The sequence below is a fragment of the Felis catus genome, chromosome A1, assembly GCF_018350175.1.
Source record: "Felis catus isolate Fca126 chromosome A1, F.catus_Fca126_mat1.0, whole genome shotgun sequence".
Lineage (NCBI taxonomy): Eukaryota > Metazoa > Chordata > Mammalia > Carnivora > Felidae > Felis > Felis catus.
Genome location: NC_058368.1, coordinates 176,808,112 through 176,832,910, shown reverse-complemented (window position 1 = coordinate 176,832,910; position 24,799 = coordinate 176,808,112). Strand labels below are relative to the sequence as shown.

Here is a 24,799-nt window from a genome sequence, read left to right as displayed (position 1 = left end):
GTGGGGAAATTCTTTGCCGCGTGCCCCAGGCGGTGGGGACTATCGGCTGTGCACGGACAGGCGCCAGGAAGTGCCGTCTGTCTGCCGTAGGGGCTGTGGTGAACATTTTGGATAGCACTGGACCCTGGACGACCAAGATCAAATCCTGGCCCTGGCCCCGTAACCCTGAGCAGGTCTCGTCACTCACCCGTCCATCTCCCTCACGGTCCTGAGCACATTCACCCTTGTGGGCAAGGCACTGGGATGAATCTCCTGCACAGGCCCTGCCTCAAGGGCCCGTAGCCTCCTGTTTCTAGCATGCTCCATGCATTCTGTGGTTAAGTGTGGATCTGTAGGGGGTTCCTTCCCTGGGAGGGCCACATGGAGCAAGGCCCCACCAGGGCTCAATCAATGGGATCCAGCTCAATTTTTACTTTGCTTTAGCGGCGTCTGGGTGGCTCAGTCTGACTCTTGATTTTGGCTCAGGTCATGATCCTAGTGTCGTGGGATTGAGTCCCACATCAGGCTCTGTGCTGAGTGCGGAGCCTGCTTGGGATTCTCTCTCCCCCTCTCTTTTTGCCCCTCTGCCCCACTTGCATGTTCTCTCTCTCTCTCTCTCAAATTAAGAGAAAATCTTTACTTTGCTATACTCCCGTTCTTCTTGGGGCTGGCCTGGCAGCAGGGACGGCTGTGAGGGCACACTCTGGGAAGCTGTACACACGCCAACTTACTCTTTGGGGGGATTCAGGTCCTCAGGTCTTGTCTCAAAGAACTGCAGCACCTCATCACACTGAGAGATATAGGGGGGAAGCTGGATCAGGGCCTGGAGAAGAGACACAAGTGAGTCCAAGGGAAGGAAAGGGGTGTCGGGAACGCAAGGAGCCAGGGGTTCTCAAACTTGGGTATGATCAGAATCTCTTGGCGGGGGGGGGGGGGGGGGCGTGTGAAAACAGATGGCTGGGGACCAGCCACAGATTTTCTGATTCAGTAGATCTGGGGTGGGGCCTGAGAATGTGCATGTCTGACACCTTCTCTGGTGCTGCTGCTGGTTTGCGGACCTCACATACACATGCATGCACACACACGCACTCTGTATACACACACACACACACACACACACACGCGCGTGCGTGCGCATTATGGGCGTATCTGAACAAATAACACGCACACATTTAGATAAAACACTCAACTATGGACTTCATGCCACGTCATCATTCTTATACAACTTCGTCTCTACTGGATATTGGGTGTCTACTGCACAAACATATTCTAGTTTACCGACCCAGCTGCCTAGTGGTGAACGCTTAGCTGGTTTCCCACACGCCCGCATGGATGTCTTAACTCACAGATCTGCAGTGTTAAAGTGAAGGCGCAGCTTTAGGATTTGGGTAGAGGTTAGAAGTTCCCAAGTTATGGGGCACGTGGGTGGCCCAGTAGATTAAGCATCTGACTTTGGCTCAGGTCATGATCTCACAGTTCATGAGTTTGAGCCCCACGTTGGGCTCGCTGCTGTCAGCACAAAGCCCGCTTTGGATCCTCTGTCCCCCCTCCCCCACTCGTTCTCTTAGATAAATAAAAAAAATTTTTTTTTTAAGTTTTACTTTTTTATTTTTTTTAATGTTTATTTCTGACAGAGAAAGAGAGAGAGAGAGAGAGAATAAGAGAGGAGAGCAGAGAGAGGGAAACACAGAATCTGAAGCAGGCTCCAGGCTCTGAGCTGTCAGCATAGAGCCGGATGTGGGGCTCGAACTCACAAACCATGAGACCATGACCTGAGCCAAAGTCGGACACTTAACTGACTGAGCCACCCAGGTGCCCCCCCACTCCCCGCCAAAAAAAGTTTTAAAGAAAAGAAGTTCCGAGGTTACTGAGGGGTTGAAACATCTGGTATCTCCCACTGCCCGAGTCATATAAATCTGCCATCCCAGCTCATCAGTTAAAGGACCCTCAGAGGTGGGCCAGCGGATTGGATAAGGAGTGGGTAGAAAGCACAAATGGGACTAGGTGTTGTGCTAATTTACCTACCAATAGGTATCCATTCATTGACTCAACAGACATGATCTTTGTGCCCAGAACTGCCTGGTTTCTGTGTCCAATACAAGAAGTAGAGGGTACATCCTGATCACGAAGGGATTTGAAACTAAGACATGGCTCCACAACGAATAAACAGCTCAGCTTAACAAATCTATTTAAGCCCCTTCTGGCGCAGCTCCTGAGGACGCGGATCTGTGTGCAGTAGCGCAGCTTCGTGCATGCATTTTATTACAAACTTCTCTGCAGGGAGGGCGCCTGGGCCCATGCACACATTTGAATAGCACAGGCCATTCTGCCAGCCCACAGTCATGCTCTGGAGTGGGCGGGACTCCCGTACCCCCTTACCATGCTGAGTGTGAGCTGGGCGTGGAAAAATCGTGTCTTGTATTTTCTACATGACAAGCCTCCATAAACTCACCTCCCATTCATCCCTTGCAAAGTGACCCCCCCCCCCAACCCTGCTACAGGGCTGTGATGGACTAATGGGGAGACGGACGCAGGGGAGGTCTCCAATGGCACCCTTCTTGGAGCCTCAGGAGGTATTCTGAGTTATTTTTCTGGTTTTTAAAAAGTTAAAAAAAAATTTTTTTTTTAAATTTTATTGATTTTTGAGAGACAGAGAGAGACAGAGCGTGAGTGGGGGAGGGGCAGAGAGAGAGGGAGACACAGAATCCGAAGCAGGCTCCAGGCTCCGAGCTGTCAGCACAGAGCCCGATGCGGGGCTGGAACTCACGGACCACAAGATCATAACCCGAGCTGGAGTTGGACGCTTAACTGACTGAGCCACCGGCGCCCCTGGTTTTTAAAAAGTTTTAATTGTGGTAAAAGACACATAAAATTTGCCATTTTCATCATTTTTATTTTTTAAAGTAGGCCCCATGCCTGACACGGGGCTCGAACTCATGACTCTGAGACCAACAGGTGCATGCTCTATTGACTGAGCCAGCCAGGTGCTCCATCATCTTAACCATTTTTAAGCATACGGTTCAGTGGCATTAAGTACATCCACTGTGTTGTGCAATCATCACCAACACCCATCCCCAGAACTCTATTTTGCAAATCTGAAGCCCTGTACCTGTTAAACAATTCCCCCTTTCCCCAGCTCCTGGCAATCACTCTGCTTTCTGTCTGCATGAGTCTGACTACTCTAAGTACCTCGTACAAATGGGCTGATACATTTGTCCTTTTGTGACAAGCTGCTTTCACGTAGCTAATGGCCTCTAGGTCCATCCATGTGGCAGCACGTGCTGGAATTTCCTTCCTTTTCAAGGCTGAGTAACATTCCACCGGAAGGATATGCCACATTTTGTTTATTCGTTCAGCCAAAGATGGTCACTTGGGTTGCTGACCCTGCGCAGCCTTTGAGTCAGGCTCCTGTCCCGGATCTAAAGTGGGAGAACACATGCGAAGCGGGTGGACATGTTTTTAGTAGGGTGATGTCCCCAGTTACTGTCCATGCTCTATCCTTCTGGGTTGAAAGATGTTGACCATACGGGGCCTGATATTTGTGGTTCGTTGATTTTATTAGCCTTGAAGTAGCTTCTGCTCTGTAGCAAATCCCCAGGAACTGACCTTTTCCAGGCCGGAGGCAGACAGCCCAAGAGGGAGAGAGAGAGTGGGCCCTCCCCTCCCCTGCCTCTGGTCCCTGACCGCCTTCTCCTTCTGGTTTAGAGTATTCATTCTTCCTGGGACGAGCTGCCATCTTGGGGACCCCTGTGGCTCTCTCATTCCTCCGAAACCCTGCAGTTCTTACAGTTAGAACCACATAATGAAAGAGCTGATTATATGCTGGACCGTGGCTGCTTAGTGGGCAGAAATCTTGCGGCTCCCCCCAGACTGCAATAACACCATTCATTCCCTTATGTGGGCTCAGCACTCGATGGCTCCTGAAACGCGCTTGTCTGTGTCCTTCCATGTAATCCTGGGAGGGCTGGCCCGTTTCAGAGATGGGCAAATGGAAGCTCTGGGGAAGTAGGTAGGACCCGAGAGCCCAGGACTGGCTGACACCAGCTCCTCTACCCCAAATCTACAGAGGGCAGGAGTACATAGTTGCTCATCCTGCACCTTTCCTCATGCCTAGACAGTGCTGGGGAGACCTTCATACCTGGTTGAAAGTATTCACTGGATCAATGACACGAGGAAATGGCCTGGATGTGGCCACGTGGCCCTGTTTGGGGACAGCAGGGTGGGCCCCGAGGTGGCCATGGCCTCTGCCTACAGGGGCTTCGGCAAGGGTGCTCCTTGCTGAAATGAGCAGAGGCTCCAGAAGGACCAGCGAGGGAAGGGACAACAAGGCCCGCGGAAACTTCCTGACAATGCCAAGTTCTCTTTTGGTTTTGAGTAATTCCTGGGAAGTAAAAGCCAAACCTCCAAACCATAAAATACAGCCAAGTTACTAATAAAAGGCAGCCCGAACGCTTTGATGTTTGCCCCTTCCATTCTGGAAGGACAGGCTAACAGTAAAAACATGACCTGGGGCAGAGCAATACTCCAGAATCATCTTGTGTTTGGTCAGTAAAGACAAAGAACCATAGTTCCAGGAAAACTCGGTTCTTCCCTGGATAGAGTCCGGGCCTTTTGGATAAATGTGGCTGGTCAATGCAGGGAGGAGAGGAGAGGTAAGAACAAGTGTTGTTTGCTGAGGGTGACGAGGAAAGGTCAGACAGACCCAGCTCCTCATTCTGGCTCTAGCCATGTCCCATCACCTCTCTCAGCCTCAGTTTGCTCATCTGTAAAATGGAAATCACTAACATCCATGTCGGAAGGTTGTGCTACAAGACTTTAAGACTTCCATCATACATCAGCCCCTTGGTAACATTAAGTTAACCCTTTGTCTCTCAGTACTGTATCAAGTACAATAGGGTGGTGGTTCCCAGAGGTGGTTTTAGAGCCAGCAAGAGGACTCTTAAATAACAGCGGCTTGGCTAGTGAGGGAGTTTTCTCAGCCTCAAAAGAGTGCCCCAGAGAATGAACACTTCTCTTTACATTTTATTTTTATCATGTTTAAAAATTGACTTATTCTGAGTGAGGGGAGAGAGAGAGAATCCCGAGCAGGCTCCACGCTGTCAGCAGGGAGCCTGATGCGGGCTCGAACTCAAGAACTGTGAGGTCAATGACCTGAGCCCAAATCAAGAGTCGGATGCTTAACCGACTGAGCCACTCAGGTGACCCTCTCTTTATATTTCAACAATTTTATTTTAGGGTGATAAGAACAGTCCCCACGAGATCTACCCTCATAGGAAATTTTAAGCGTACAATACAGTATTGTTGGCTGTAGATCTCTACAGCTTATTCATCTCGCTTGCCTGAAACTTTATGCCCGTAGGTTAGTAACTCCCCATTTTTCCGTCCCTCCAGCCCCTGGTTAGCACCATTTCGCTCTGTGATTCTGTGAGTTTGACTATTTTAGATACCTCATGTAAGTGAAATGATGTAGTAGCTTATCTTTTTGTGACTGGCTTATTTCACTTTAGCACAGGTTCATCCACATTGCCACACATTCAGAATATCCTTCTTTTTAAAGGTGGAATAGCAGTCTGTTGTACGTATATACCACATTTAGGTTGTTTCCACGTCTTGGCTATCATGAAGGGTGCTGCGATGAACATGGGAGTGATTATATCTCTCCCAGATCCTGACTTCAATTTCTTTGGATGTATACCCAAAAGAAGTGCGATTGCTGGATCACATGGTAGTACTATTTTAAGTTTTTTGAGGAACCTCCATACTGTTTTTCATAGTGGATGCATTTTGCATTCCCACCAACAGTATGCAAGGGTTCCAATTGCTCCATATCCTTACCAACACTTGTTTTTTTGTTTTTTAATAATAGCCGTCCTGACAGGTGCGAGGTGATATCACATTGTGGTTGTCACTTGCATTCCCCTGATGATTAGTGACATTCAGCAGTTTTTCATATATACAGTTAGTCATTTGTAGATCTTCTTTGGAGAAATGTCTGTTCAAGTTCTTAGCCCATTTTGAAATCAGGTTATTAGCTTTTTTGCTATTGAGATATATGGGTTCTTTATATATTCCGGAGACTGGCCCCTTCACAGAGACCTGATTTGCAAATATTTTCTCCCATTCTGTAGGTTGCTTTTTTTCCCACTCTGTTGATTATTTCCTTTGCTTTGCAGCTTTTTAGTTTAATACAGTCCCACTTGTTTATTTTTATTTTTGTTGCCTCTGCTTTTGGTATCAGATCCATGAAATCACTGCCAAGAGCCCTGAAATATATCCACACATATGGGCAACTGATTTTTGACAAAAGCGCCAAGAACACACAATGAGGGAAGTGACAGTCTCTTCAACGAGTGGTGCTGGGAGAACAATATCCACACGCAGAAGAATGACACTGGGCTCTCATCTCACACCACACACAAAAATCCACTCCACGTGGATTAAAGATTGAAACATAAGACCCCAGACTCTGGAATTCCCGGAAGAAAAGGCTTTTCTAACTTGCCTCCTAAGAGCAGGACCAGGCTGCATGGAGCTTGGGGCAGGCAGGCAGCAGCAGCTGGCTAGATTTAAAGACATATCCTTTGTTGCTGTCGTTTCATTGATGCCAGTTTTATATTATGGTCGTGTTAGAAAACTTCCTCTAAAATGTGTATTTTTAAGAAGTTAAAAAAGTGAGTTCATTTGAATAATAATGATACAGGGGGTAAGCATATAGTAAAACTCTTGAAGAGAGGTCTCAAATGGCTGGTGTCTGGTGAGCACAGCTGTTGGGTGCCTACAGTTTACTTGTTTTTTAATGTTTATTTCTTTTGAGAGAGAGGGAGAGAGCATGCACGCATGTGAGCAGACGAGAGGCAGAGAGAGAAGAAGAGAGAAAGAATCCCAAACTGGGTCAGGGCTGTCAGCACAGAGCCCAGTGTGGGGCTCAAACCCACCAACCGTGAGATCATGATCTGAGCCAAAATCAAGAATTGGTTGAGTGTCTGACTCTTGATTTCGGCTCAGGTCATGATCCCAGGGTCGTGGGATTGAGCCCCGTGTCAGGCTCCATGATGAGCATGGAGCCTGCTTGGGATTGTGTCTGTCTGTCTGTCTGTCTGTTTCTCTCTCCCTCTGCCCCTCCCCCCTCTTGTGCTCTCTCTTTAAAAAACAAAACGAAACAAAACACTACATTATGGGTGTGCATACTCACGTGTGTGTAAGCTACACTCCAATGATGGTTAAAATCTGAAGCATCTTCACTAGAAATGATCATTTTTAGCAAGTAAAAAACTCTAATCACAAGCCCTCCCTCCTGAAAAGGCTACTTCATGGCTTCTGTTGTCTTCACCTCTGATCAACACCATAGCCTTTATCCACCAGCATAACAGTTGTTAGAAATGAAATTCTTTACTGGTGGAATGAAGAATGTTCTAGAAATATTCTCAGATACTCTAACCCTTGCATAAAAAGAACCTGACACATCCATCCTCCAAAATGGTGCACCGGGTCTAGGATTCTGAATCCACTGTGTTCTGTTTCTTCTAGGGGATTTTACTGTCACACCAGCTAATCACCAGTGGGATTAGCTGATCCTGGCATAGGGATAATCATTCCATTTGTCTTGAGGAAACGTTCATGTGAAGTGGTGTCACACAGTTGGCATTCCAGTAAGCTTGCAGAACGACTTAAGAGGCTGTTTAGGGAGGTGCTTGATAATAAATGTTTGTATATGTGGCAGAATTTGGCATGTTTCCACTGTGTTCTTCAATGAACAGAGGTTCTTAAATTTAATGTAGTCAAATAAATCAATCTCTTTATGGTTGGCACTTTGTGCCTTTAGAAAGCCTTCTAAACCTAGAGATTATGAAGTTTCCCCCCCTATTTTTACCTTCTAAAGCCATTTATAGTATTGCCTCTTACATTTAGGTCTTTAATTTCCTTGGAAATGATTACATGTGTGGTGTGAGGCAGGGATTAGTTATCTTTTGTTTGTTTTCCTCATAAGGATTCCCATTTAAATTTTTTTTAATGTTTATTTATTTTTGAGACAGGGAGAGACAGAGCATGTACAGGGGAGGGTCAGAGAGAGGGAGACACAGAATATGAAGCAGGCTCCAGGCTCTGAGCTGTCAGCACAGAGCCCGACGAGGGGCTAGAACTCACAGACCGCAAGATCATGACCTGAGCCGAAGTCAGCTGCCTAACCGACTGAGCCACCCAGGCGCCCCATAAGGATTCCCATTTACTGAAGAATCCAACCTTTCCTCAATGACCTGTAAGGCTGCCTTTGCCAGTATTAAAATGTCCAAATACACACAGGTCTGTTTCTGGATTCTCTGTTTTGTTCCAAAGGTTTGTTTCCTTATGCCAACACCATACTATGTTAAGTACTGTAACTTTATAATTGGTCTAGCAGAGCAGAGCAGACCTAGCTGGTAACTAGGTCTAGGGATACCTACAGCCTTTGTCTATCTTTCCCTATTGGAGACTACCAATTTCTACTAAAATAAGGCTAAGAGTGATAGATTAAATTGGCTTAAGTCAGCTCACAGCAATGTCAATAACAGATACCCAAATGCTAAATAAGTCTATGTAGTCTGTAAAAGATTTTGCAGACTGTGTGAATAGATAGTTTCATCTCCCTCCAGGAGGGCAGTTCCCTTGAAGCTAAGCCAGGGAATTTGGCCAACCAAAACCCCAAAATATCTGCTCTGCTTCTTATGATGCATTAATAGCAGGGGGTGGTAACTTCCATGTGGCTCATACAACATAAGCGGCTTCTTCCCTATGGCTAATCCAAGTGAATTCATGATCTCCGTACCATTCCAAGCATCAGCCAGACGCAGGCAGCTGCTGCTATCTGTTCGTTTCAGGGTTTTATTAAATCTCCTTTTCAAAATCAAATGTCTAGAGGTTTGTGACCCCCTGGGTATGAGGAAAGTGTGACTCTGGAGAGGAGTTGGGTGGGCAGGGGAAGAAGCAGGATAGCACAATTTGGTCTGAGAAATCCCCAGCTGGCCAAGGTGACCCCAGAGGTCCAAAGTTCTTGCCAGCAAGGCTGGCACAAAGGACTTTTAGGCTCTAGAGGTTTGAAAAGACACAAAGCACAGATGATCCGAACTTTCCTCTGAGAGCTGGGAGGCAGTAGTAGCATCTTTGTGCCTGGGTGACCTTCTCTGTGCTTCACTCCCCAATCCTTTTTTAAGGGTATCTTTAGGAGAGAAAGAGTCTGAGTTTATCTACGTCTATGAAATATATGCTTGAATATTTTGATCTCTTGAAGTTTTACTTTCTTAAGAGAGGCCATATGTGGTACGTGAGTGCCAAGGCCTAAAAGGCCAGGGTTCAACCATCAAACTCTGTAATACTCTCATTGTAAGTAACTTTGTCGGGCCTCTGTTTCCTCATCTACACAATGGGAATAGTAAAACCTACTTCTCAAGGTTATTGGAGGGATGAAACGAGGTTATGTCCAGTAAAGAGAGGACAGGAATGATCAGGAATGATTTTCTACCCTTCCATGACATCTCCTGCCAAGACAAGGGTCATCTATGCCCACACTGCCTCCTTTAAATTTTTTTATAGATGTATTGAAGTATAATTTATGTACATAAGAACCACCCATTATAAGTGCACAATTCAATGATATTTAGTAAATTACAGAGTGTGCAACCATGACCACAATCCAGTTTTAGAACTTTTCCATCACCTCAAAAATTTCCCCCACCTAATTTGCAGTCCATGTCTGCCTATGCTGTCTTCAGGCCTAGGAAACCACTGATCTGCTTTCTGTCTCCGTAAAGTCGCCTCTTCTGCACATTTCATGTAGATGGAATCATGCAGTATGTAGTCTTTTGCATCTGGCTTTTTTCAGCATCATGTTTTTGAGATTCATCCAAGTTGCAGCATTTATTGGTCTTTCACTGCATTTTACTGTCGAATGATGGTCGATTGTATGATTATTCCACATTTTCTTTATCCATGTGCCTGACGATGGACATTTGGATTGCTTCCAATTTTGGGCTATTACGGATTAGTACTGCTAGAACATGTACATCCGAGTCTTTGTGTGGACATAGTTTTTCAATTCTCTTGAGTAGATATCAAAGAGTAGTTATACGGTAAATTTCACTTTTTGAAGAAACTGCCAAACTGTTTTCCAAAGTGGCTTTCCATCATGTATCCCCTCCAGAATGAGGGCTCCAATTTCTCCCTATCTTTACCAGCTCTTGGTTTTGTCTGTCTTGTTGATTATAGCTATTCCAAGGGCTGCGTAGGGTATCTCATTATGGTTTTATTTTGCATTGCCTAATGAATAAAGAAGCTGAACACCTTGTTATGTGTTTTATGTGTTTCCTAGGTGAAATTTCTATTCAAATCTTTTGCCTATTTTTAAACCAGGCCATCTTTATTGTTGAGTTGCAAGAGTTCTTCATATAGACTCAATACAAGTCCCTTGTCAGAGATATGATTTACAAATATTTTCTCCTAATCTGTGGTGTGTGTTTTCATTTTCTTCATGGGATCTTTTTGAAGTACAGAGTTCGGAAGTTTAATGAGTCCCATTTATCAATTTTTCTCTTTTGGTGTCACAGCTAGGAACTCTCTGCCTAAACTACGGTCATGAGGGTTTTCTCCTATGTTTTCTTCTAGAAGTTTTATAGTTTTAGCTCTTACGTTTAGGTCTGTGATCCATTTTGAGTTGTTTTTTGTGCATGGTGTGAGGTAGGGATCCAACATAATTTTTTTCTTTTATTTGGTGTACGGATGTCCTATTATCCCACACTGTTAAAAAGATTATCCTTTTCCTACTGAATTTCTTGGCATCATTGCTGAAAATCATTTGACTATAAATTTCACAAAAGTTTATTTCTAGCCTCTTACTTCTGTTCCACTGATCCACATGCCTATCCTTATGCCAGTACCACACTGTCTTCATTGCTATAGCTTTGTAGGAAGTTTTGAAAATGGATAGTAGAAGCCTCTAATTTTGTTCTTTTTCATAATTGTTTTGGCTATTTTGGGTTCCTTGCATTTCTCCACACAATTTAGGATCAGCTTGTAAATTTCTCTAAAAAAGCTTACTAGGATTTTGCCAGAGATTATATTCAATCTATAGGTCAACTGGGGGAGAATTGCCATTTTATTTTATTTTATTTTATTTTATTTTATTTTATTTTATTTTATTTGTAGTATCTTTTGTTTTGTTGGTCATTGGGAAGTTTGAGAGAGACAGCGTGAGAGGGGAAGGGGCAGAGAGAGAGAGAGGAAGAGAGAGAGAATCCCAAGCGGGCCCTGCACAGAGCCTGATGCAGGGCTCAAATTCACTAACTGTGAGATCATGAGCTGAGCTAAAACCAAGAGTTGGACTCCCACCAACTGAGCCACCCAGGCGCCCTGGGATTTGTTTTTCTTTGTATTTCTAGTCCTGTCTTTCATCCATTTTTCCTATATGGTTGTTTGTCTTTTTCATGTCAATTTCTCTACACACACACATACACGTGTATATATTATACACACACACACAAATATACAATATATTGTCCTCATTAAGACATTCATCCTAACACTCAAATTCTAATTTGCCCTCCTAGATTTTTAAAAAGTTTTTATTTAAATTCCAGTTAGTTATACAGTGACCCAACACTTCCATACAACACCCAGTGCTCATCGTAAGTACCCTCCTTGATCCTCATCACCAATTTCACCCATCCCCTCCCCCTCCCACCCCTCTGGTGACCACCAGTTTGTTCTCTATAATTCAGAGTCTGTTTCTTGATTTCTCCCTCTCTCTCTTTCTCTCTCTTTACCCCTTTGTTCATTTGTTTTGTTTCTTAAATTCCACATATGAGTGAAATCATAGGGTATTTGTCTTTCTCTGACTGACTTATTTCACTTAGCAATATGCTCTCTAGCTCCTTCCATGTCGTTGCAAAGGCAAGATTTCATTCTTTTTTATGGCTGAGTAACAACTGCCATTTTAACACTATTGAATCTTCCAATCCATGAGTATGGAATGTCTCTCCATTAATTTTGAACTGGTTCAATTTCTGTCAAGTGTTTTGTAGTTTCAATGTATAAACCTTGTAATTCTTTTATTAATTTTATTCCTAAGTATTTTGTTTATTTTGATATTATTGAGAATGGAATTATTTCCTTAATTTCATTTTTGGATTGTTCATGCTTAGTGCTTAGAAATACAATTGATTTTTGATATTGATCTTGTATCCTGTGATCTTACTAAACTTTTGTATTACTTCTAGTAGGTTTTTTTTTGTGGATCCCTTAAGATTTTCTACAATAGAATCATGTCATTTGTGAAGGAAGGCAGTTTTACTTCCTCCTTTCCAACCCATATGCCTTTTATTATTTCTTTTTTTGTCTGCTTACATTGGCTAGATCCTCCAGCAAAATGTAGAACAGAAGTGGCAAGAAAAATGTACTTGCTTTGTTCCTGATCCTAGGGAGAGAGAGCATTTACTGCTCCATTGTGATAGTATTTCTTGCTCTTCCCACCCTCTCCAATCAGAGCTTCTAGTGATTTGAAGCTAGAGAAATAAATACTAAAGATAAGGGAAACTAAACAGAGGAAAAGCATGCTTTTTTTCCCCAACCACAGCGTCCAGTCAAACGAAATACAACCAAAAGGCAGGCACCTTGTGGTTTAGAACATTCAAGGGATTGGAAGCCAGCTGCACTGTCCAACAACAGGGGTTGGCTGAATAACTTCTGGGACATTCACACACACAGTAGAATACCATGCAACCAGTTATGGGAGGTTCAAGAGAATGTTTTTATAGCATGGGGAAATTCTTATATTACAATATCAAAGGAAAAAAAAGAGCAAAAAAAAATAACACGTGGGATAGTGTCAAAACCATAAAGAAATGCATGTAGAGAGAAAAGATAGAAAGGAAACATAAGAACCTTAATAACTGTTGCCTCTGAGTTGAGGGATCATGGGTGGTTGTTTTCTGTTTTTACATTTCTTCGAACTGCAGATGACTATTTTGTAGCCAGAAAGGGAAAAGAAAGAAAAAAAAAAAACCACACAACCCAATGAAAGACATGAGACACAGGGCAAGTGTTGGCATTTCTTAGACCGACCTTACAGTATTCATCAATTGGGATCAGGCGTTTGACAGCAACATCCCGGATGTGGCTTCTTCGGAAGAGAATTTTGCCTGCAGAAAATGAAAGCACACATGACACTGTATGCGAGCAATGACAAGCTGTCAGCAATCCTGGAGGGTGTGGATGTGGCTGCCTCTGTTAGGTGTGAGTGGTACCCAAATTCCTGGCTTCCATTAATATCCCCTGTTGGATGTCCACAGGGCCTGGATGACCCCACGCATGGTCCTCCAAAGCCTTGTTCACAGATCAAGTGCAAGAGCTTGAGTGACTGGGGTCGACTAGGCAAGTTCTGGTGAGATAAGGGAGGCTGGACCAATCGTGTGGAAGGAAGGGGCTCCTGCCAGATGAAGAAGGTAGGTCAGATCTGATGATCCAATTCCAGGGTTCTCAGATGGGGCAAGCAGTAGAGAGGACACTCTGATATGTCCAACCTAACAGCTCAGTCTCCTTTCTTCCTCTTTCCTCGTACACCTAGTCTAGTCTTACATTCCCCAAATACTCCACAGTCTTCATTATTTTCTGTCTTTTTCTCTGTCTGGAAAACCTTCCCCATCTAACATCACCCACTCTCCCAGTGGGAAACTTTTTACCCACTTTAAATGGACTAAGAGTTCATGTCTCTTTCTGACTGCACACATCACATTGTTGATTTACATCTTCTTCTTTCCTACTAGTCATGGAGCTCTGCACAAGAAGGGAAGGACTGGGCCTTAGTCAATTGTGTGCCCTCACCACATGGCACTCACGTTTGATGAATGTATAAAGGGGGATTTCACTTGCCAAGATGACAAATCCTTCAATTGACAAATCCTTCAAGATGACAAATTCCTTACAATCAGTTCTCTCTAACAGAAGAGTTCCAAGCCTTCCTATTTCACTGAAAACGAACTGAGAATCAATTGATGACTTGCTCGGTGATATCCAGAGCTTCTAGTGTGACATGTGGGCAGGTCACAGGCAAAGACAAGTATATAAACGATGCCGCTGAGGATGTCTGGAAATATCCAAGATGCTAAAATGTTATGGGTGAGGTTTGTTTAAAGCAAATTGGTGAGGGGCTCCTGGGTGGCTCAGTCGGTTAAGGGTCTGAATCTTGATTTTGGCTTAGGTCATGATCTCATGGTTTGTGGGAGGGAGCCCAATTCAGGCTCTGCCCTGACAGCACAGAGCCTGCTTGGGATTCTCTCGCTCTGCCCCTCCCCACTCATGTGTACATGCGCATGCTCTCTCTCTCTCTCTCTCTCCCAAAAGACATAAACGTTAAAAAAAATTAAGCAAATTGGTGAGTTCCCATGAGTCTCACCGGGGAGAGTCATGGGCAGATGGTGGTCAAGTACATGCACTGACCATTAAGACAGCTCGGCCTTACCCTTTTGGACCTGTCACACAGGGAGGGGGTGAGCAAAATCAGAAATAAGACACCAAGGGGGGGCCAAAAAGGTGGGAGATGGAGACAAGCTCCTCTGCCAAGCTTATCAGAGGGTCAAGAGGTCTCCAGGGGGAGGTGTAAGAGGAAGACACAGGGGGACCATAGCGTTTCAGACAGCAGAGTACAGACAGCTATGGAGAGCTTCACTTACTTCTGGCCTGAGGAGGCAGGTCAAGGAGAGGAATTTGGGCCATGAGCCTGGCAGGGTGAGGAGAGATCAATCAGCATGCCAACATTGCTCTGGTGAGACCGCATAGAATGAGCTTGGGTGAGCAGGAACCGAATAGGAGGAAAGGTCCAAAGGAATTTTCGTAATAGGACAGAACTGGAAATGATGATGGGAGACAGTGTACTGCCTTTGAGATGTTCCATGCAAGCTGGTAAGGGAGATTTGCACCCAAAGAGACCATGTGGCTAATCTAACATTTAAAATTATCTGACCACTTGCTCTTGGGCAAAAGGGCACAATTAGTATATTGGGTAGATATGGTCGGCCTCATAGTGAGGTGTTTTTTTTTTTGTTGTTGTTTTGTTTTGTTTTGCTTAATTTCTACCAATTAGAAAGAAAACAACAACCCACAGTGAGATAAAATACATCTTCCTCATATTCCTTAATAACAAGGAATCTCCTTTGTTTATTATGGTGATTGTTTTAATTCTGCTCATGAGTCACACTTCGGACATACCATGTCTATTAGGAAAGAAAAAATCGAGAAGAAAATGCATCACAGGATTCAAAGTGCTTGTCTCCAAGGGGTAGAAGAGAGAGCCTTTTTGTTTTCTTCCTTGACTTTCCCCAAATTTCCTACCATAAACATGCATTGCTTCCGGAATCAGAAAATTTTGTCCTTTACAATAAAAAAGTAAATTACGCAGCCAAGCGGGGAGGGTTTACAACCTGGCATCCCTGCTCTTATTCAGTTGATAGATAACACTCTCCACGTGAGCCCTCTGCGGGCCAGCGCAGGGGGCTGCCCTCTTGGCACTGAGTCAGTGTTTCCCAACAGGGAGGGACCCTGCTGACATTTCGGGTGGGGCAGTCTTTCCTTGTGTGGGAGGGTTCCCCACCCTGCAGGATGTTTAGCATCCATGGCCCAAATCCAGAGAAAGCGCACAGCCTTCCCAACCCCTTTCCACCCCCAGTCACTGTGATAATCACATTACCACCCTCATGGGTGGGACCATTTGCAGTTTAGAACCCCTAGGAGAATCCTGAGCCTTGAGGAAAAACAAGGAATGCATGCCTGTGAAGAGAAATCTCCTACAGCAAAAACATTTGGTCCCATTTTGATATAACGTCCCTTTCTGTAAATCAGAGGAAGGGTGGAGAGTGGGGTTGTTCAGGCCTCTTACTGGGGAGATCGTGACCCGACTCAAACAATTCACAACGGGCATGCTGCTAGCACCGGCCCATGGGAACAGCACAGGCTGGTCCTGGAGGCGCCACCACCAAAGAGAATTCACCCGAGGCCCAGCCTGCAGGGGCGGAGAGAGGAAGGATGGAGAACTCAGGCACCTTCAATGTCTCCTGGATCGGTGACACAACAACAAAAGCACCATTCCCCTCCCTGCGTGGCCTCCGTGGGATAGGAGTCTCTGGGTAGATGTCTGGGGACAGGAAGCCCCGTGGCAGCAGTGGCACCTGCCAGGGAGGCCATAGACTCTGCAGTCAGAGAGGCCCTGGGCCAATTCCAAGGTGGTCTCTTACGGACTATGCTGCCTTGGGAAATTCATTTCTCTCTCAGATCCTCAGTCTCCTTATCTGTAAAATGGGAGAGCAGCCCCTATTTCTTAGTAGTACCCTCCATGACACACGCATCACAGGGCCTGGCCCTTCCTAGGTGCTCACAAAAAGAGTAAATCACTTAAAAAAAAACATGGGTTAGACGATACGGCCTTATATTCTGCAATTAAGAGCACACGTTCTTTCCTCAACCTGCAGCTTAGTTTGTGAAGACCCGTCTCCAATGGGCTAACTCATCATCTATCCGCAGCAGAACTGGAACCTGGCTCAGGCCCTGGGCTGCGGGGCAGAAGCACGTGGCCAGTACCTCCTTGACCGGTGGCTCTGAGTGAAATGCCAGTTGGGCAACGGCCCCTCGTCTGCACCTGATGCCTTTCGGTGTGAGCTGTAGGGAAGGAGGGTGAGCCCGAGCCTTCCCCGGCAGGCCAGCTTTCCTGGAGTGGAAAGGGTGCTCAGCGGAGAGCACAGCCTTTGGTGGGAATGGGCAGGCTTTTGTTTTCCACAGCGGTGGAAGGCCAAACTGTAAGTCTTATTTTTCAAGCTGCATCCTCTGCCAAGTTGGCTTCCCCAGCTCTTGCTGGGATGGAAAATTGTACAGGGCTCCTTTCCCCTCCCCCTGCCTTTGTGCTAACATGAGACTTGCTTTTGTTCTGCTGACGCGGCAGTCCTGGCAGAAAACTGACCCCGAGGAGAGGGGATGTGTCTCCCGTGTATCCCTGCCGTTGGCCTCGGCTTCAAGGAAAAGCCAAGGGGTGGGCCGGGAAGGAATGCTCTAGGGGTCCTGGGGCCCGACCAGACCACTCCAAGCTGCAAGTCGGTACCCTGAGCAGGGCAAATGGGGCTGAGTCTCTGAGAAGAGCACTTTCATAAATTCGTGGGTGGAAGATTACATAACCACAAAAGCTTTCAGGGGCTTGGGAGAGGGTCGGTTCAAGTGCTTCCCTGTCCTGGGAAGTTTTTTCAGAGCTGGTTTTGCCTTTCATCCAGTGAAGAGTTACAACTTACTGCTTTCCTTCCTTTCCTTGAAGAAAGGCCTACATTTAGAGTCCAGTTCAACTTGAATATTCAGACTGATCATTTATGTATGACTCTCAAATATGAATACCAAGACATTCCAAAGGAATATCCCAGGATCCTGGTTCTGACTTTGACAGAGAACCCACTATATCCAAGGGCAAGAAGCTTGTAAAAGGGGAGTCATGGTCCCATTTTATAGATGTAGAAACTGAGGCGCAGGGGCAGGGGGATGTCATCTGCTGGAAGTCACACAACTGGGTCTGTTGGACTTTAAAGCACACGCTGTGGGGCACTGCTATTTGGCAGCTGCAGTCGGTACACTGGGTTTTCTCCAATAGGAAACAAAAATTCCAGGGTGATTGCACACTTTCTCCGTGGAAGAACTAAAAACATTAGCTTTTTTAGGCAAATGATTCTCCCAGTGGATGGGGGCCTGGCAAATACATCTACCCTGTCTCTAAACCCACTCGATGATGCTAACATCTGGAAGAACCCACTCGATGTGTTGCCAACTGCAGAACTCTGGGGCGGGGGAGGGGAGAGTGGGCTCCTGTGTGACCTAGGGAGTCCCCCTCCTCTCTGGGTCTGCTTCCTGTCTGCAAAATGAAAAAGATGGAAAGGGCCCTCCCAGCGCTAAATATTTGTGATTTGGGGCGATTGTCACTTTGCTGATTGTCTGTACATAAAAATAGTAAGTGCTTGGTTGCTGCTAGTTCTGTGCCAGTCCCTTAGCTAATCCTCATAACAACTTTATCATTTAAGCATCATTATCATCTCCAATTTGCAAATGGAAATAATGTGCGTGCTTAAATAATTTGCCGAAGGTAACCGAGTGGATCCGCAGGGCACTGGGATTTGAACTTGGGCCCTCTGACTTTAGGCATGAATTTTGGGGCCAGCCATACCAGTGTTTAACCCCAGCTCTGCTACTTGTGCAAATGATTATAATTCCTCTGAGCCTCAATTTCCTCATCTGTGAAATGGGCACAGGGTTGTTCTGAAGACTAAATGTGGTAATGAATGTAAAGCACTTAGCCCAGTGACTGGCCTGCAGTAGACATCCAATGTTACTACTTGAAGCACTAACTCTGGTTCGGGCAGCCCCGTTTTTTGAGCTGAAGCCTTCATGCTGTTCCTTCGGTAAGGGAATTTTTGCGGGGGAAAGGAACACTTAATGTCTTGAGAGCAGGGACCAGCCATGATTGTATTAACTCCTCCACAGTGCCCAGAGTGGTGCTGGGCACTCAGAAGGTGCTTGGTAGCTATGGTAGATACGCAGGCAGAATTTCTCAAACGGACCCCAAAGACGTCCCATCCTAGTCCCCAGAGCCTGTGAATATGATGAGATCTCATTCCTGGGCTCATGTTACAATATATGCCATAATTCACTGTAAGTGAGGGAAATTATGCTGGATTAGCTAGGGAGGTATACTGTAACTGTATGAACTCTTAAAAAAATTTTTTTTTAAATGTTTATTCATTTTTGAGACACAGAGAGAGACAGAGCGTGAGTGGGGGAGGGGCAGAGAGCGAGGCAGACACCGAATCTGAAGCGGGCTCCAGGCTCTGAGCTGTCAGCACAGAGCCTGATGTGAGGCTCGAACTCACGGATGGCAAGATCATGACCTGAGCTGAAGTTGGACGCCCAACTGACTGAGCCACCCAGGCACACCGGAAATAGTACTTTAGCTCTATAGGTACAAGGAAGTAAATTCTGCTAACAACCTGAATGAGGCTGGAAATGCCCCTATCCTCCAGCTAAGAGCCAGCTTGGCCAAGATGATGACTTCAGCCTTATGAGACCCTAAACAGAAAACCCAGCAGAACTGCCTGGCCTTCTGACCAACTGAGCTGTGAGATAATAAATGAGTGTGGCTTTTAAGCTGTTAAACTGACATTAATTCATTATACAGCGATAGCAAATTAATATTGCAGCCATAATAAAGATGCCACTCACTACAAAAACTTTATGAGCTCTAATTATTCCCATTTTAGAGACAGAAAAAACTGAGGATCCAGGAGGTGAAGTATCTTGCCTAAGTAGATGGTGTGGCATCTAACCCCAAAGCCCATATTCTTAGGCACTAATTTCCACAAATGACTGGGACTCTGGTCATTAGTATTATGCCCCAAGGAAACTGAGCTGAGCGATCTGGGGGCGGTCCTGGAACCCCCAGAAGCCCCTTCTGACAGCATGTGTCTCACCTACCTGGCAGAAAGGGAATGATCCGCTGTTTGGGATCCTTCTGTCCTCCTTCCATGGGAAATTTGTCCAACATCTGCATCTAAACAGGGAGAAAAGAGCAAAAATGGAAGCTGTTAATATGATACATGCATCTCTGACATTTTAAGGGAATTATGTGAAATATGTGATTTGATACATAAAGGCTCACTTTGTTCAGCTTTTCAGAAACCCAGACATGTGCACATGGGAAAGACAATGTCAACTGGACTTAGGTTCTCCATGAAACAGTTCTTTATGTCCACAGCCGCCATATTAGTGAAGGCTCAGAGCTGGGAGAGACCATTCTCAGTTTTCTTGGGGTTCTCTAGCCACAGGACCTGAAATGTGAACAACACCCCCAGAGCCACCAGAATCCCACTGACAGCAGGCTAATCTGCTTCCTAAGAACTGCAGGTTTTGTTAAGTAACAAACCAGTACGACTCAGTCTGGTTAGGTCTATGCCTGTGAATCATTACACTCCCATGCCCCACTAAGACTCCCCAGCTTGGCTCAACAGATACATCTGTGCCTGAATCTGTGCTAGGCGCATGGGGTACAGAGATGGAAAGATGCACAGTCTAGAGAGAGACTGCAAAGGAAACGGATCGTTACAGGGTGGTGTAGGCGGTGCCTGCAGGGAGAGGCGTAGGCTGCTGTGGGGGTGAGAAAGAACAAGGGCAGAGTACCCGAACTGAAAACCTTTACCAGTGAGACGACGCTTCGGATTTGATACACAAAATCACAAGGACCTGCAGCTGTGGTCTTGGGGAAGCGACATACCTTGGGCCTCAACTTTTAATTGGCCAAAATGATACCAACTTGCAGCCTTACTTTATGGATTAAGGCCGGGCCGTGGTAGTGACTAAGGCTGTCGTCAGATTTCTGGTTCTTCTCACGGTAGATGCGCACGTGATAGATTTGTACTTCCCACCCCGCACTTGAGCTGGGACACGGCCAGTTAAACGTGAGGGAGAAAAGACACACGTCACTTTGGGGTGGACGAGTTACGAGCGGTGCGTGATAACGTCCTTCTGCCCACGTGACCGGCCACACTCCAGACCCTGGCTTCTCTGCCACTGAGGGTCCGGAGCCCCCAACGACCTCTGATGGACAAGCAGCCCAAGGGAGAGCTGACCCTTGTTGTATAGAGAGGCTCTGTCATGGTGGTATGACCATCCTACTGGTATCTGGGCCCAGGATTCAAGCAGAGGGAAAGGGAGTCTGGGGTGTCCCAGAGCGATGGCTGGAATGTGGGAAGCCTGCTCATCATTTCCCCTCCAGGAGAGAGTCACCCTGGCTTTCAAGATGTCCCTCCAATAGAAGGAGAGAAGCTCTGACTAGCCCTGGAGAAATAAGCAGGGCTCTTGCGCAGGGGGAGGGAGAAGAGGCCGGAAGAGCAAGAGAAGCAGGTTGTCCGTGCCAGGCACAGACTCGAATCTTTAGACACAGGCTCTCACTAAATCTTCAGAATGCTCCTTCAAGGTGGACAAGATTAGCCAGGAAACCGAAGCCCAGAGAGTGGAGAAACCTGCCAGAGGCCTGCAGCCAGCAAGTGGACGGGCCAGAGATGGAAGTCCATGGCTTCTCCGCCGTCGCACACCCCGCCTCTACGAAGCAGCGAAGATAACAACTAACACGGACTGCTCCTCAGGCTCGAGAAATGGGCTGGGGTTTCATGCCTCCTCCGTGCTGTCTTATGGGATGCCCCAGGGAGGTGGGTCCCCCTCAGCTTGGCCAGCACCCTGAAGGGCTGCCCGGAGGCCATGGTTTTATATGTGGTTCCCACCCCCCCCACCCCCGGCCCTACTCTGTGCTGTGTGGTGATGGGGAAATGCTTGGTTCACGTAGTTCAGCAACTGGCGAGGCCACGGCGGGCCTTCTGGAAAAGGCAGGCTTCTTGCTTCAAACCCAGGAGTTTTTCGAAGCCAGCACAAAGTAGGCTCTCAATAAAAACCGACGAAAGCAACCAACGTTCACTGAGTGAAAACTGTGGAGGACAGCTTTACATGTTTGCCAAGTACCCTACTTAATACTATTCATGTCACTAATATTAAGTAACAATCAGTAACCGCTACTAACATTTGCTTGGCAGTTTACAGTTAACAAGACTTCTCCTATGCATGATTTTATCTGCCCTTTACAATAACTCTGTGACATAAACGTATGCTCCCCATGTCACAGAGGGGGGAAACTGGGGAGCAGAGAGCGACGGCTGCCTTAGGTCGCCCAGCTAAGTGGCGGTCCGGCCAGTTCAAGTATCTTAATGTAAATCCCATCCTCTTTCCCTAAGATCACCCTCAGAGGTGGCTTTGGAATGTCATGCCAACGTGAAAACTCAGCCCGAGATGTAGTAAATGTAACATTCTGGGCACAGGTGAACGTGTTTTCTTTTGAAAAGCGGGTGACCCATCAGTCCCAGCTGCAGTCTTTTAGCGATTATAGCTGTTGCCCGACACCATCTTTTTTTGTCCTTCTCAATTATATTTGTTAAGACACTGCTGAAACACCATTACAGGGAACTTAGGGGGGAAAAAAAGGGTCTGCACCAGTAATCCATCCACCCTCTCATGCCCGTTCTCCATTCTTCAGGCTTCCTTCTGAGCCCCTGTCCGAATGTGCATGCCAGCTGAAGAGGCCTCCCCCCAGTGTTTCTTATGGTCAACAGTCTGCTTAGGAAGCTATTCTCTCATTCTCTGTCCTGACTTGCTTTTTTTTTTTTTTTTACCCAGACAAGCATGGCCCAAAGAGCTGAAGTGTCTCCCCAAGTGTTCTTTATTAATTTGAGACAGCAGACCTGGGTTTAATGCTGCAAAGAGTAACCACAGATTATTATTACCCCTGGGGACCAGACAGCCCTGGGGTTAAATCCTGATGTTTCCTCATGCCAGCTGTGTGTCAGCGGCCAGACTCCTCACCCAGGGAGCCTGATTCATCATCTGGGGAACAAGGACCACAGCCTGCCTGTCAGGGTCCTTGTGTACATGAATGCTGAATGTGAGCCCTTTAAGGACATACAGGTGCTCGCAAACAGAACCTCCCTCCTTGCACTCTGTTCATAAGGAATACATTATTCTGAAAGTTCTTTGGGAATAATTAGTAGTTTGTGAGGCTGTGATTTTCTTTTTCTTTAATTGTTTTAAAGTTTTATTTACTTATTTAGAGAGAGACAGCATGAACAGGGAAGAGGCAGGGAGAGGGAGAGAGAGAACCCCAAGCAGTCTCCGTGCCACCAGCGTGGAGTCCAATGTGGGGCTCAAACTCATGAGTCGTGAGATCACGACCTGAGTCGAAATCAAGAGTTCGACACCCAACTGACTGAGCCACCCCCGGAACCCCGAGGCTGTGTGTTTTTAAAAACTGTGTTATATACACTTAACATAAACCATTTCAACCATTTTAAACATATAATTAAGCGGCATTAAGCACATTCATACTGCTGTGCAACCATTACCATGATCCATTTCCAGAATTTCTCCATCCTCTCAAACTAAAACTCTATCCCCCTTTTAACACCAGCTCCCTATTCTCCTCCCTTAGCCCCTGGCAACCACCATTCCACTGTCTATCCGTATGAATCTACCTATTCTAGGTACTGTATATAATGAAACCACACAGTATTTTGTGTCTGGCTTATTTTACTCAACATAATGTCCTCAAGGTTCATCCATGTTGTAGCAGGTGTCAGAATTTCTTCCCTTTTTTTTTTAATGTTTATTTATATCTGAGAGAGAGAGAGAGAGAGAGAGAGAGAGAGAGAGAGAGAGAAAGTGGCAGAGGGACAGAGAGAGAGGGAGACAGAATCTGAAGCAGGCTCCAGGCTCCAAGCTGTCAGCCCAGAGCCCGATGCAGGGCTCGAACTCATGAGCCGTGAGATCGGGACCTGAACCAGTCGGATGCTTAACTGACCCAGCCACCCAGGTGTCTCTTCCTTTTCTTTTTTTTTAATGTTTACTTTTGAGAGATAGAGCACATGCGTGTGCGAGTGCACGAGCAGGGGAGGGGCAGAGAGAGAGGGGGACAGAGGATCTGAAGCAGGCTCTGGGCTGACAGCAGAGAGCCCAACGTGAGGCTTAAACTCACGAACTGTGAGATCATGACCTGAGCCATAGTTGGACGCTTAACCAACTGAGCCATCCGGGCGCCCCAGAATTTCCCTCCTTTTTAAAGCTGAAGAACATTCCATCGCAAGGCTGTGTTTTAAACTTAGCAAAACTCCTCAGACTATCCAAGGCCCCCCACAAGCCAGAGCTGGGTTGTCCAAGAGAACTTTCTGCAACCATGGAAATGTTCTCTATCTGCATAGACCTTTTACGGTCACCACTAAGCCCTAGGTTGAGCTCCAAGATTGAGCACTTGCAACAAGGCTCTGGAGACTAAAGAATTGAACTTTTAATTTAATTTAATTCTTATTAATTTAAATAGCCTCACATGACTACTGCCATCATAGTGAACAGTGCAGGGCTGGACTAGAACACCCATCCTCCTCGTTTAGCCGTATCCAGGTTTATTTTGCTTTCTTTATCACCCTGTCAATGGCAACTATAGTCTAAGACTGCTATTTGAAAGGACAGAAGATCGGAGGCTTGGGAGCTGTTTTGCTTCTGGTCTTAGTGTGTCCAGTTTCACAGGCCACAAGCCGCTCCTATCCAGAGAACCGTCATCCTTGGCACCCACAGGCCACGTTCCAGACACTCTGTGGGGACCCCCAGACCCAGGCTGTCTGCAGCAGCAGGACCAGAGACATGCCAGGCTAAGTCCCACTGTGGACCGCTCTCCTTGGAAACTAGAAAATCCATGCCCCTCCCCCCAGATAATAAAAGGAAGTGGTGCTCGGGGTGAGGAGGACTGGAAACCAAGGAGGAAAGTGAGTCAGTCTGAGGGGTAGGGAGGGAGAGGGAGCCACGTCAAGTGGCTACACTGCAGGCCTCCGAGGGGGATGAGAGAACCCTCCATCAGCAGTTTTCAAGACATCAGCTTGTGGTAGAGAGAAAGGAGACGTGCTGTCCAAGGAAAACAGCATGGAAGCTGGCATGGAGGGCCACACGTGGTTTGTGTTAGTGGCAGACTGGACTTGGAGGGCTTTCCTCCCTCAGTATCACCAAGCCTCACAACCCGGAAGAGCCAGGGCGGCCCATGGGGACCGTCATGTGCAGCCGCTGGCTGGATAGAGGCCGCGTGGTCCTCAAAGCAGGACCTGTGTGACACGGCTCGCTGTCCTTGGGGCTTCTGTCCCCTCGAGGAGCTGGCCTAAAGGTTAGCCTGCTCCAGCGTCCCGGTGGACATGCCACG

The 24,799-nt window shown here is 46.4% G+C and overlaps 1 protein-coding gene across 1 annotated transcript in view; it reads right to left on the bottom strand.

The window, feature by feature from the left end:
- Nucleotides 1-24,799, bottom strand: part of SH3PXD2B (SH3 and PX domains 2B) — a 102,236-nt gene that overhangs the window by 36,967 nt on the left and 40,470 nt on the right. Inside the window, exons 3-5 of the mRNA XM_023259607.2 lie at nucleotides 19,495-19,570; nucleotides 13,069-13,145; nucleotides 711-802 (exon numbers count right to left, since the gene is read on the bottom strand). Of these exons, the coding sequence (XP_023115375.1) occupies nucleotides 711-802; nucleotides 13,069-13,145; nucleotides 19,495-19,570 (245 nt within the window). The remainder of the gene's footprint in view (nucleotides 1-710; nucleotides 803-13,068; nucleotides 13,146-19,494; nucleotides 19,571-24,799) is intronic.